Source organism: Macrosteles quadrilineatus, unplaced genomic scaffold (genome assembly GCF_028750875.1).
Source record: "Macrosteles quadrilineatus isolate MER2022 unplaced genomic scaffold, UCM_ALF_1.0 Scaffold_1__1_contigs__length_201487025, whole genome shotgun sequence".
Lineage (NCBI taxonomy): Eukaryota > Metazoa > Arthropoda > Insecta > Hemiptera > Cicadellidae > Macrosteles > Macrosteles quadrilineatus.
Window position 1 is genome coordinate 98,914,508 of NW_026542594.1, and position 12,342 is coordinate 98,926,849.

The 12,342-nt window shown below is 36.1% G+C and overlaps 1 protein-coding gene across 3 annotated transcripts in view; it reads left to right on the plus strand.

The window, feature by feature from the left end:
* The first annotated feature begins 11,549 nt into the window (after positions 1-11,549).
* Positions 11,550-12,342, plus strand: part of LOC128994426 (aminoacyl tRNA synthase complex-interacting multifunctional protein 2) — an 87,079-nt gene continuing 86,286 nt past the window's right edge. For 2 of the 3 annotated variants that reach the window (XM_054419104.1, XM_054419187.1), the window contains exon 1: positions 11,550-11,843. In XM_054419104.1, the coding sequence (XP_054275079.1) occupies positions 11,676-11,843 (168 nt within the window). In that variant the 5' untranslated portion in view covers positions 11,550-11,675. Of the gene's footprint in view, positions 11,862-12,342 lie in introns of all 3 variants that reach the window. The other variant, XM_054419027.1, reaches the window with a different exon arrangement.

Consider the following 12,342-nt stretch of genomic DNA (forward strand, 5'->3'; position numbering starts at 1 on the left):
TGTTGCCACAGTTAATTCCTGCCCACTTATCACGGTGGAACGGCCAATTAAATATACTTCTCCATCTGAAATCTCTAACTTCATCAAGTCGCTAAGGATCAAGAAAACTCCTGGACACGACGGAATACCTAACATTATTTTACATAATCTACCACGAAAAGGACTTGCTTTCCTTGCTTCTCTGTTCAATGCCTGTCTCACAAAATCATACTTCCCGCGAATGTGGAAACATTCTCTCATAATTGTCATCCACAAACCTGGAAAACCTGCATCACAAGTAAATAGTTATCGCCCGATTAGCCTCCTCCCCACATTGTCTAAATTGTTTGAAAAAATCATTAAGCAACGCCTAGACTCCTACGTAGATAGTGCTTCTCTAATACCTCCTCATCAGTTTGGTTTTCGCTCCCAACATTCCACGACACATCAACTTTTAAGAGTTTCCGAAGACATCATTAAAGGATTTGAAAGAAAATGTCATACTGCTGCAGTTTTTCTTTATGTAAGTCAGGCCTTTGACCGTGTTTGGCACGATGGTTTGTTGTATAAACTAAGAGAGTTCGGAGTCCCCTCCTGCCTACAGAGAATTATTGAAAGCTTCCTTGAAGACAGAACGTTTTCAGTTAATATTGATGGCTCCCTATCAACTGCCAGACCAATTCAAGCCGGAGTCCCACAGGGAGCAATTCTTTCACCTCTATTATACAACATTTACACCTCTGATTTGCCATTGTCAAACCATGTCCAAACAGCCGTGTTTGCTGATGACACCCTACTCTACTCTACACAGCATGACATCGAAGTTGTGGCCAATAACATTCAAATTTCCTTAAACGATTTGGTGGAATGGTTCACAAAATGGAGAATAGCCATAAATCCGATGAAGAGTGAAGCGAAGATTTTTACCCTCCGAAAACCTCTAGATCCTCCAAATTTAGAAATTCTAGGTGAACAGATTGCATGGAACCCTCCTGACCAAGCAATAAAATATTTAGGTGTATACTTCGACCGAAAGTTAAATTGGAAATTTCATATTAATAAAAAATTAAATTTGGCTTATGGCAGATTATCAAAATTGTTTCCTTTAATCAACAAAAAATCATGTATGTCTATGAAGAATGGAACCCTTTTATACAAAACACTTCTACGTCCGTCCACTATTGTTATACGCCTGCCCAGTATGGGGAACTGCTTCACCAAGCTCAATTCGCAAACTGCAAACATTTCAAAATAAAGTTTTAAGGATAATTCTAAAATGTCCCTGGTATTTTCGAACCCGTCAAATACATTTAGAACTGGGAATAAAACCTATAGAAGATTTTATCAAGAAAGTTACATCAAAATTTTTTACAAAACTTCCATTAACCAGCAGCATTGGATTTTATAACACAGGCCAACCTTCTGAAATCCAGAGACTCCGACTAAAACCCAGATTGCCTCAAGATGTTTTATTATAACCATTGTTTTGTTTTCATTGATTTGTGTTTCATTGGTGGACAGTGCCTTTTCAGTCCGACCCGCTAAAACAGTGACAATAAGTGCCTGAGGGGCTAAGCTGACCTCTATCCATGTTAATGTAATTAATAATGTTATTTTTGTCTTTCTTATATTATACCTAACCTGTATAGCAATAAAATGCTGATCGGTTAATAAAATCTTAAAAAAAAAAAAAATGAAGTAAAACGGGGTGAAGCCTGTGGGTAACAGCATAGACTAACCAACACAAGTAGACTTCTCATCCCATTGTAAATTTTGAAGCACGTTTTTCGTGTCTAGTTCATGTACGTGACACAAAGGCGCTAGTGTCGATAAAACTTTGTTTCCATTATTTTAGGGTTAATTTCTTGATTTGTGCTTTACTGCTTGGTTATATAACTAGGGGACAAGTTATTGTTTATGATTAGATCGTATTATTTGGTTAAACGAGGTTTTAAATGGCTGTAATAACGGGAAACAAATTGTAAACAAAACACGACCTCTACATAAACCGTTAATGAACTAACAATAAAATTGTCTTCAGCTGTTCCATAAGGATGAGAAATCTACTAAGGGAGTATGTTTTATCTATGGTAACAGCTAGTTAAAATAACATTAGATTTAACAAGTGCTTAGGTTTGCTGCTACGAGAAAGGTAAAAAGTGTTTTTTGACCATACATCAATAGTATCTAGGATGAAATAAATAAATTGGCCAAATTTTATCAATATATACCCATAAACAAGTAAACTACAACAATTTTCATTTTCTCCATAAGAATAACATAGGAATTTTTAATTACACTATTTTTGAATTTTCTCCGTGACCGTTAGGCATACAACAGCGCTTCAATATACTAAATTATTTCTTTTTTTAAGCTCTACAAAACGTTTTAGAAAGAAATCGCAAAATTTTTGTTTTTAGGTTCAAAAATGGGAAAACCCTATTTTTACCCCATAAAACCCCCCATAATCCCCCGTTCCCATGGTCTGATTATGCTGGATCGCGAACTCGTTTGAATTAACGTAGGTTTACACGTTTGTACCAAATTTCATCAAAATCGGATCATTTTTGCTCGAGTTATCGCGCTAACGAACACACATATATATATATAAATATATATATATATATGAATTTGAACGGATTGTGTTTTTGGCCTCTAGGGACCTCAAAATGAAAAATTAGATCGGTCTCGGGTCCAGGTCTTACCGTGAGTACTACGGTAATAGCTTATTCCCTATATGGGAAATTCGCTAAAATACAAAAATAATGTTTTTGTTTGCATTTATTGTATTGTAAGTACGATGAATGTGGAAATAGATGGACTTTACATATTTCCTTTGTTAATTTGATAATCTATACTATTATATAACAATCTCATTCAACATAGTAAAAACCACTAGACAGACTGGGGTTGATTTTTTCAAAATATAGCGACTATACCAAGAATGGTAATACAGTAGGACTAACTTATTGTCACTTCAATATTTGTAGAGACTCTAAAATTTGTAAAGCCTAACATCTAACAATTTGTTCGAATAAAATTAGTTTTCAATTTTCAATAGAAATATTATGTTTTAGTCTACCCGAGGAAACCATAAGTTAGCGACAACAAAATTAGAAGTTTTCATTTGGAAGGCATACTGACTAAATAATTTATTTTCTTTGAATGTAAACGATTTCAGAATCTAAGCCTGCATATGGCTTTCCACAATATTAATAGATTTTTTTTTATAACATCAACATTCAAAATTGAGTCGGAGACTATGATGCTTTTATTGTTAGATAGTGTAATACATATTTTTTACTAGTAGGCCTACTTAACAGAAACACCGGTTTATTTCTTTGAAGTTCTATTTCAGTTATTTTTTTCACATAACAACGGCTTTTATCAATAAGATAGACAAATAAATAAAGAAATAGAACGGCATTCTCGCCTAACTCGCGTCTTTATTTACACGAATCAATGTCTTATTCTTACATTTTTTTACAAATCTAAGTTCATATTCGTGAAAATGTTTCACACAAAAACGAGAATTATTTTAAGATGTCTAATTTGACCGAAGAATATCAGGAAGCCATTGATGCTGACGCGGCGGATCGCTTAGAATCTTAGAACACTGTATTTATTATTCATTTTTAATTGAGCTTTCGTAATTATTCTTGCATCCAGGCACTTTACATCTATCTGGCATGCTGTAGTAACAAGCTCAATGTCATTACTAATGATTAAGGGTAGTAGAAACGCGATTATGTACGTCGCGGTACGCGAATCCTCCATTTTACTGTAACTGATAAAAGACGACCGCGCACCAAGACACGGATGCGACGTTGCCACTTTTCGCTCGCCGCGGCCTTGTATTAGAGGTGGCTGTGATTAAACACATTCTTTTATTATACCTTTAAATCCATCATTGGTTTTGAATCGTAGGTAGGCCGAGCCTAAATAAGTATTAACAGTATGATTTAACAAAAACGTAGGCTACTATTATCAAGTTAAGTAATACAGTTAAATTTTGTTTCTAAATTAAATGGTAGGAGTGAAACCATTTGGCAAAGAACCTATGTGTATCTTTTGCATACTGACCCCGTTGCAAGGCACGGGTATAGCTGCTAGCAAATACGAATAGTAGCACTGATTTGCAGTAGTAGTTCAATAAAATAACAAGCGACCGGCTGACCGGCACAACTAATTGTGACCAACGGGATTGATTTATTTAGTATCTTATATGCATTAGAAATCATGTACTACCACAAAGTCTTCTTTCTACATCAATTACAATTCCATAATACCCCCACCGCAGCAAACCTGCAGCCAAAGCAAATTTCCATTTGTGTGGCTTTATTTTCAATTCAATCTACTGTAATTCAATAACGTTAGGTTTAAAGAGTACCTATGTTTGCTGCCTACAGGGAGGGTAACGAAGTGTGATTTTTAGAAAAATATTATTAGCTTAGTATGAAATAAATAAATTTGCCAAGTTTAAAGAAAATCTATTCATAAACGAGCAATATTACAACAGTTTACTTATCCGACTAAATATTATAAGTAAGAAAGTTTGGATGTATATAGATGTATGGATGGATCATCCATCCATACATCTATATACATCCAAACTTTCTTACTTATAATATTATCCATTATTATTATTAATCCATCATGGATGGATGGATGTTTGTGACAAGTAAACGCGAAGAATACTAAACCGACAAGGTTGACATTTGGTATGACGATAGCTGACATTCCCGATTAACATATAGACATATTCTTACCTCAAAAATCCTTTCAGGCTCCGTCCCAGTGGCTCTGGCCATGGAGTGTCTCATGTTAACCTTATGAGTATTCATATTTAAAGAAATTAAAGAATTTTGTCAGCCTTTTCAACTGCACAAGTTGGTTCTATGATATTAAATAGCATTAAAAAGTTATAAGGCTTGCCAATAGGGTGCAGCACTATTATGTTTTTTGCATTTATGACCACAGCTAATTTGAACCAACTAGCAACAAAAAGTTGTGGTACACAATGAAAACTTTACTTTTTTCCATGGTTTAGGTGCAGTGGTAGAACATTAGGGCTATGGTAGATGTGTGTTACACTATAGGATACCGTATAAATTAAAAGACCAAATTGTCTTAAACCGCGTCTTCTCCCATAACTGCAATAAACATTTATACTTATATGCAAACCCCGTACGAAAGACGGGTACTCTGCTAGTTATAGATAAAACATAGTCTCTTAGCTATTAACCTACAAAATCAGAGCTATATTGCTTCGGTAGTTTAGGTGTGGTTGAAAGAACTGGGCGCTGGAAGGCAAAACGTGATAATTCCTCGGACGATTCGGTAATTAACGGGGATATTCCCCGCGAGCCGGGTAGATGCAGGGAGACGTCCGCTCAATTACCCACCCGAACCAGTTTTGTCCGGCTCACGCACTGTCCGCCTCACGCACGTCCGGGGGAAACACGGCACCGGAAAAAACGGTAACATCACTTCGTTGCTGTTCGATCTGGCAACCTTACAAAGGCATCAGCAGTGTTAGAGAGGGCCCAATGACTACCAACAAGTGTTTGTAGGAGAATTTTCTTCAATTAATTATTGTACTTAATGAGCTGGTTGATTTTTCCAGTTGAGAACCAAAATACCATAATTTTTCAATATTTTTCTAGCAGAGATGCTGATTCCGTGTGTGGTGACTGTGTGGTGACTGGGACGGGTGGCGTAGTCCTGTAATCCAGCTACTAGGAGGTCACGAATTGTGGATATTTATAAGCATGCACTGTAGATGCGATACTCCCTGGTGTGGATTAACGTCCGCACGAGTGAGTAATACGACTATCCGCAGTACTATCCTGATAATTAGACCAATTCGTATATACCATGGCAAAAAAGTGGTTCGGATTCCACTATAAACTGTAGGTCCCTTAGTTGCCATTAGCTGTATGGGCTATTAATTAACAGCTGTGACTAAGGATTATGTCGGCCTTAGTCACTAACAAGACTACAAGATCGCGCCACTCATCCCACACTCATCTCCATTCATACTTGGCTTAAAATACCTACATTTGTATGGTCGCCATTTCAAAGAAAAGTATAAAAGTATAAAGTACCTATTTCAAAAACATTATGTCCCGCCATGCGGGTTGCATCAACTGTCCTCGCGACCCATATGAAGGCGCTCAAGTACAATGCAAGGGGAGTCAACCCCGTGAGGCAGCGGAAATGTTTGCAGTCCGGTCTTTTCCCTACCTCCACCCTCCTCCCGCCTACACTGCCCGCGCTAGGCCAAGTGCCAGCTTAGGTGTCACGAGCAAAAACGGTGGGTGGTAGAGACAAATAGAGTAAAATTTAATTTCGGTCAATCCATCTTCGAATTGCTTGTTTTACATTATAATATAAAATAAAATTCTGTGTAGGCTACGATAATTTAGTACGACGGCCCTGAAGGGACACTCAGTTTCTTTTTGTCTTTCATTTTACTTCGACTTTTTTCTTGAAGTACTTCGACATTTCTATCTAGTCTACTAGTTTTACTTAAACTCAACTTCAATACGAATACGGTCATTCCCTATTCTGTTTCTGTTTCTGATTCTTTCTCTGTCTGCTGTCTCCACTGTCTTTCGTCTCTGTCGCACTCAGACTTAATAAAATCCTTGACAGAGTCAATATCAGAAAAGTGTTTCCTTCTATGAAGTCCGAGCTTCTTGGTAAACCTTTTAAGTGTCCGCTCACTTATGCAAATGTTATGCTTCAATAAAATAATTGCAAGCATTTCATGCTGTTGAAGGCCTAAACTAAAATATTGTTCAATCAGTTCATTAATGTCATATTCCATTATGTGTCCTAAAGCTCAAACCCCTTTCTACCTGCCAATTCTTATCAAAAATATGTCTACAGCAGAAACACCCCTACATCAACAGTTGGTTGGGTTGTGGTTGCCGTAAAATTATAACAAACTATAATAAGCACATTCGAGAATAAAGTCGAAGTACTTCGAGATTAAAGTCGAAGTACTTCGAGCGAGAATAATGTCGAAGTACTTCGAGAATAAAGTCGAAGTACTTCGAGAATAATGTCGAAGTACTTCGAGAATAAAGTCGAAGTACTTCGAGATAAAAGTCGAAGTGAATGAAAGACAAAAAGAAACTGGAATGTCCCTTCAGGGCCGTCGTATTTTGCCCCAAATACGATAATTTTGGACTCCTTGTACGATAATTTACGCCGGCCAATCTGGCAACACTGGATAGTGAGATAGTGATAGTGATCACTTTTCATTTTTTTCACACGGAGCACTGGGAGCAGTGGGAGTGTAGTGGAGTGGGGAGTGGTGCTGGGCTGCTGGCACCATCGACATATAAACTAACTGGATCGGCAGCTAGGCTCCGCGACCCGAGCCAACGCCCGGGGTTGCGTTTTAGATTTTGCAGGCGTCATGTGGGATTAAGCGACTCGCTGCGCCACATCTTAGCATTGTCGCGGCCAGGACGATGCACTTTATCCAGCCCTTTACTCTCTACTAAAACGATGTAAGGCATTTTAATAATCAATTTTCATGAACTTTTGTACAAGTAATAAAAGTGTAAAAATAACCCTGTAAATAACCGAGTTTTTTTAGTTATTAATTACAACAGTTAATAAATATTAACTGACGGCGAATATTTCACACTGAGGTTCCTTAAGAAATATAATTTAAATTCCGATTTTAAATTTTTAAGGATGGAATCTATATAAATATACAGGGTGTCCCGTAACTCTCTGGACACTTGTATATAGCGTTATTCCTTAGGTCAAGACAAACACATTTCACCATAGGAACATGGGTCTGTGGTGTCTAGTTTACCGACTGTCGGTATTTATGTGTTTTTTACAAAAAAACTAATAACTCCTAAACGGTTTGAGATACAGCTTTGATATTTTGCAAAAATGTGAATCTTATTAAGACCTATTATCGTTAGAAATTATACTAAAAAACCATTAACCGTTTCAAAATGGCGGCCATTTAAAATATTTGATGCCAAATTTCACGAAAACCGTTAACTTTACAAAAAAATTGCAAGAGACAAAAAAGTTTGTAAATTTTATGTAATTTTCAATGATACCTGATTTGTTAAGATTGGATAAATAATAACAGAGAAACGTGTTGTTTTCTAAATGTATGACCACTTTTCTCCATTTAAACAATGCTAATACTCCTTTTACGTTGTTTAGCATTGTTTAAATGGAGAAAAGTGGTCATGCGTTTAGAAAAGAAGACATTTCTCTGTTATTATTTATCCAATCTTAACAAATCAGGTATCATTGAAAATTACATAAAATTTACAAACTTTTTTGTCTCTTGCAATTTTTTTGTAAAGTTAACGGTTTTCGTGAAATTTGGCATCAAATATTTTAAATGGCCGCCATTTTGAAACGGTTAATGGTTTTTTAGTATAATTTCTAACGATAATAGGTCTTAATAAGATTCACATTTTTGCAAAATATCAAAGCTGTATCTCAAACCGTTTAGGAGTTATTAGTTTTTTTGTAAAAAAACACATAAATACCGACAGTCGGTAAACTAGACACCACAGACCCATGTTCCTATGGTGAAATGTGTTTGTCTTGACCTAAGGAATAACGCTATATACAAGTGTCCAGAGAGTTACGGGACACCCTGTATATTAGATACAAATAAGTTATCGTTGGTGTTGCACCTTATTACAGCCGTATTCAATTTAATTGATGTCTTAACTGTACCTATAAGTTTTGCTTTTTCTGTCTGGATTCCAAAATGTTCGTTTATGCTAAGACAATGATAACTCATTTTAGTAAAACATTTGTTCAGCAAACCATCATGAATCGTTACGATTTACGTTGTTCATGTATCAATAGTTCGTGGCCTATTTTGGTAATTTGTATTATAAATTAGCAATCTAAATCGTCTAATAGTACTTCATTTCATATTGTAAGCCGTCATTTTGACAGTATCGGGTCATCTTCGGTCTAAGCAAATATAAATTGTTATGATAAAATTTTATGATTTTGAGAAAGATTTCAAATACTAATTTTATATGTACTTGTTATGCTTGAAGCGTTGCAAATTCCTTAATTAAGTTCTATATTTTTGTTTGTATGTCTGTTGCTAACGCATTAGTGTCCTTTTTCTCAATGTCACGAAAAAAAGGTAATGAAAATGTCAACCCGAATAAAGTGTTAAATGGTGAGGTTGAGGCAATAGTTTAAATACTTTTAGCCATTGTGGAACTAACTTTCAACTATAGACTTACCTTAGGGATATGCCTCATAGATCTAGGCCTATAAAGCTCTTTTTAGTTTAATCATTGGATTTAACATATGGACCAACACGAGCCGCGTGACATTTAATTGCGAAGCATTTGTTTTGGCTTGAAACAATCAGATACTGTATTTGCGAAGGTTTATTAGGTAATAGTTTTTCCAGCATATCTGAAAATATGCAAACCAACTGCTGTTCTTAATATAAGAAGGTTTCAACTGACTACTATAAGATCCCCGTGCGTAGAACGGGCACACAGCTAGTAAAAGTAATAAAATATTACAATTAAGAAACCTTTACGACTTTGTTCTTTAGATCTAGGCCTATAAAGCTCTTTTTAGTTTAATCATTGGATTTAACATATGGACCAACACGAGCCGCGTGACATTTAATTGCGAAGCATTTGTTTTGGCTTGAAACAATCAGATACTGTATTTGCGAAGGTTTATTAGGTAATAGTTTTTCCAGCATATCTGAAAATATGCAAACCAACTGCTGTTCTTAATATAAGAAGGTTTCAACTGACTACTATAAGATCCCCGTGCGTAGAACGGGCACACAGCTAGTAAAAGTAATAAAATATTACAATTAAGAAACCTTTACGACTTTGTTCTTTCTTCGAAACCAATTATGTTTCAATGTAACAATACAAAATAGTTTATGTTAAAATGGGTTTTATCAGTTTCTCGTAAAATACCAAATATTCTGGGGTAAGGTATTAGTAAGAACGAGGTTAGATTGTATAAGAACATTATATTTAGGAAACTTTGTAAAACAAAGAAACATATTTAGCCTAAACATTGCTAAAAAGAATAAGCTTTTTTAACTTCTGCCGCATACCAAGCTTTGACAGAGAAGCTTCTGCTGTTTTACGCTTAGAAATGCTGTGGCATATAATTTTGTTAAACATAATACCAATTAATTTGATTAATTTCATGTCATGGCTTTCCTCGCCAAATATGATTAAGAAAAACGTTACCAGCAAAGGTTCTACATGCTAACAAAATAGTTTTTGAAGGAGGTTATTGTAACACGCACGTGCGCCCAAGGTCAAGTGTCGAAGACACGGTTTCGCGCGCTTTATCCCACATGCTGCCTTCAATTTGCCCATGCGGCAACCCCGATACACTCCTGTATTGGCTCGGAAAGTTCTACACGACCCTTAAGCCTGGTTTACACGGGTCGAGTATGTCAGACGAGTTATTCGGCCCAGTTACTAGGCCCAGTTGTTGATTTGTTCAACTCGCCCGGTACTTGACTAGACTGTCTACACGCATTCCTATTTCGAACAGAAGTAATTTTTATTATTTATCTGTGTTCTGTGGTGTAGGGTATTCCGTATACCGTAGCTTTCGTTGTTAAATGTTGTTTGAGTTTAAAATGGGACTTCAAGAGTTTAATGCTGAATTTATAAATTGATTAAATCACTGAATTAGATTATTAGAATTAAAACTGAATCATCCATTTAATTCAGGGGTTGCTTAAAAGTTTTTTTTGCAAATACGATAGACCAAAGTGGAAGGTGATATACTAAAAGAATAAGATTTGTTACAAATTACCATACCGGTACTGCATTTCTTTAAAATAAAATATATAGGCAACCAAAAGTTGCCTCCAAATAAAAAAAATGTGAAAACACCGTTTTCAATGTATTTCTGATAGAAAATATTTTTAGGGAGTGAGCTATCTAACAACCCATTGATTAATAAAATCGTTCCAGTAGAACTGTAGATCTTAAGTTGTAAAACAATTTTGAAAACTGAATTTTATAAGAGTGAGTAGATTTACGAACAGCAAAACAATGCAACACAGGGCCAACTGTTCAACTGAACCATTTAGTATTGAGGGTGATTAGGCATACACTACTAAATACTGAACTAACTAACCCCAAAAACACTGATCGTTGTGATCAACTCATTGTCAGCGACCACAAAATAAAAAAAATATTTTTATTCTGTGGTCGCTGGACTCACTTGAGAGCAGTAAACAGATGTTTTGCGGGCAAATCGTGGTGGTGGGGGTAGCTACTGGGCCGAGTAACTCGGTTTTCAACTAAATCACTCGACTCGCTCTCAACTGACCTCTTTTTATCAACTCGCCCGTTGCTCGACTCGCCTGCATGTCTACACCAAGCGAGTAAAAGAGCGAGTGGCAACTCGCACACTGACTCGCCCACCGTACTCGACCCGTGTAAACCAGGCTTTACGGCCTGCGCGCAATCCAGTTAGTTTTATCATTGACTATATAACACTAGTGTTATATAGTCAATGGTTTTATATGTCGATGGCTATTGGCTGGCACTGCTGGCTGGTGTATGTGTACTAATTGGTGTGGTGCTGCCGAAAATTTACTATTTTAGAACGAATATAATCTGTTGATTTATTTCTAGCAGAACTTATTATCATTTATCCTGTATGATACAACCATGAACGGTCCATTATCAATGTATAGTTTGAAGCCTCTAGTTTACTTTACAAATCCTGTAGACTTGACACCAACCATGTATGGAATGAAGAATATTTATTGGCGTTCGAATTTCAATTATCGTGGAGAAAATAGTCTTCAAGATAGCCTTCCCAATGTTTTGGAACAGGTTAACAATCTCTTAAAGGTTTTAAGTTATAATGTTCTCAGCCTAAAATCTACTTTTAAGAATAGGCCTAGGCCTAAGGCCCTAACCTTAATAGCTTATCAAACGATCAATTGTTTGATATTTTAGCCTAGTCCAAATAAGTTACCTACTTACACACATTTTACAAGCCTCTACCCTAATTTAGTCCATTTAAATTTTAATCTCAAATTCTTGGGTACGGTACAGTTTCTGAACCCAACTGGGTTAGAACCTGAACTGGGCTGAGTTTTTTAGGCTAGGCCTACTAACTTGTCAATAAAAATATTGATTCGATTTTTAGGCCTAAACCGTCATTCGATTTTTTCATTATCAGCAAAATTGGTTGGTTAGGTTAGGTTATAGGTACTTACCGGTAACAGTTTCATTTTATAATTGGCAAATATTTACTCCCGAAAACGGGATTTTAAGAGCATGAGCGGGATGAAAATGGGATGCGGGATAGAACGGTATTTTCAACTAT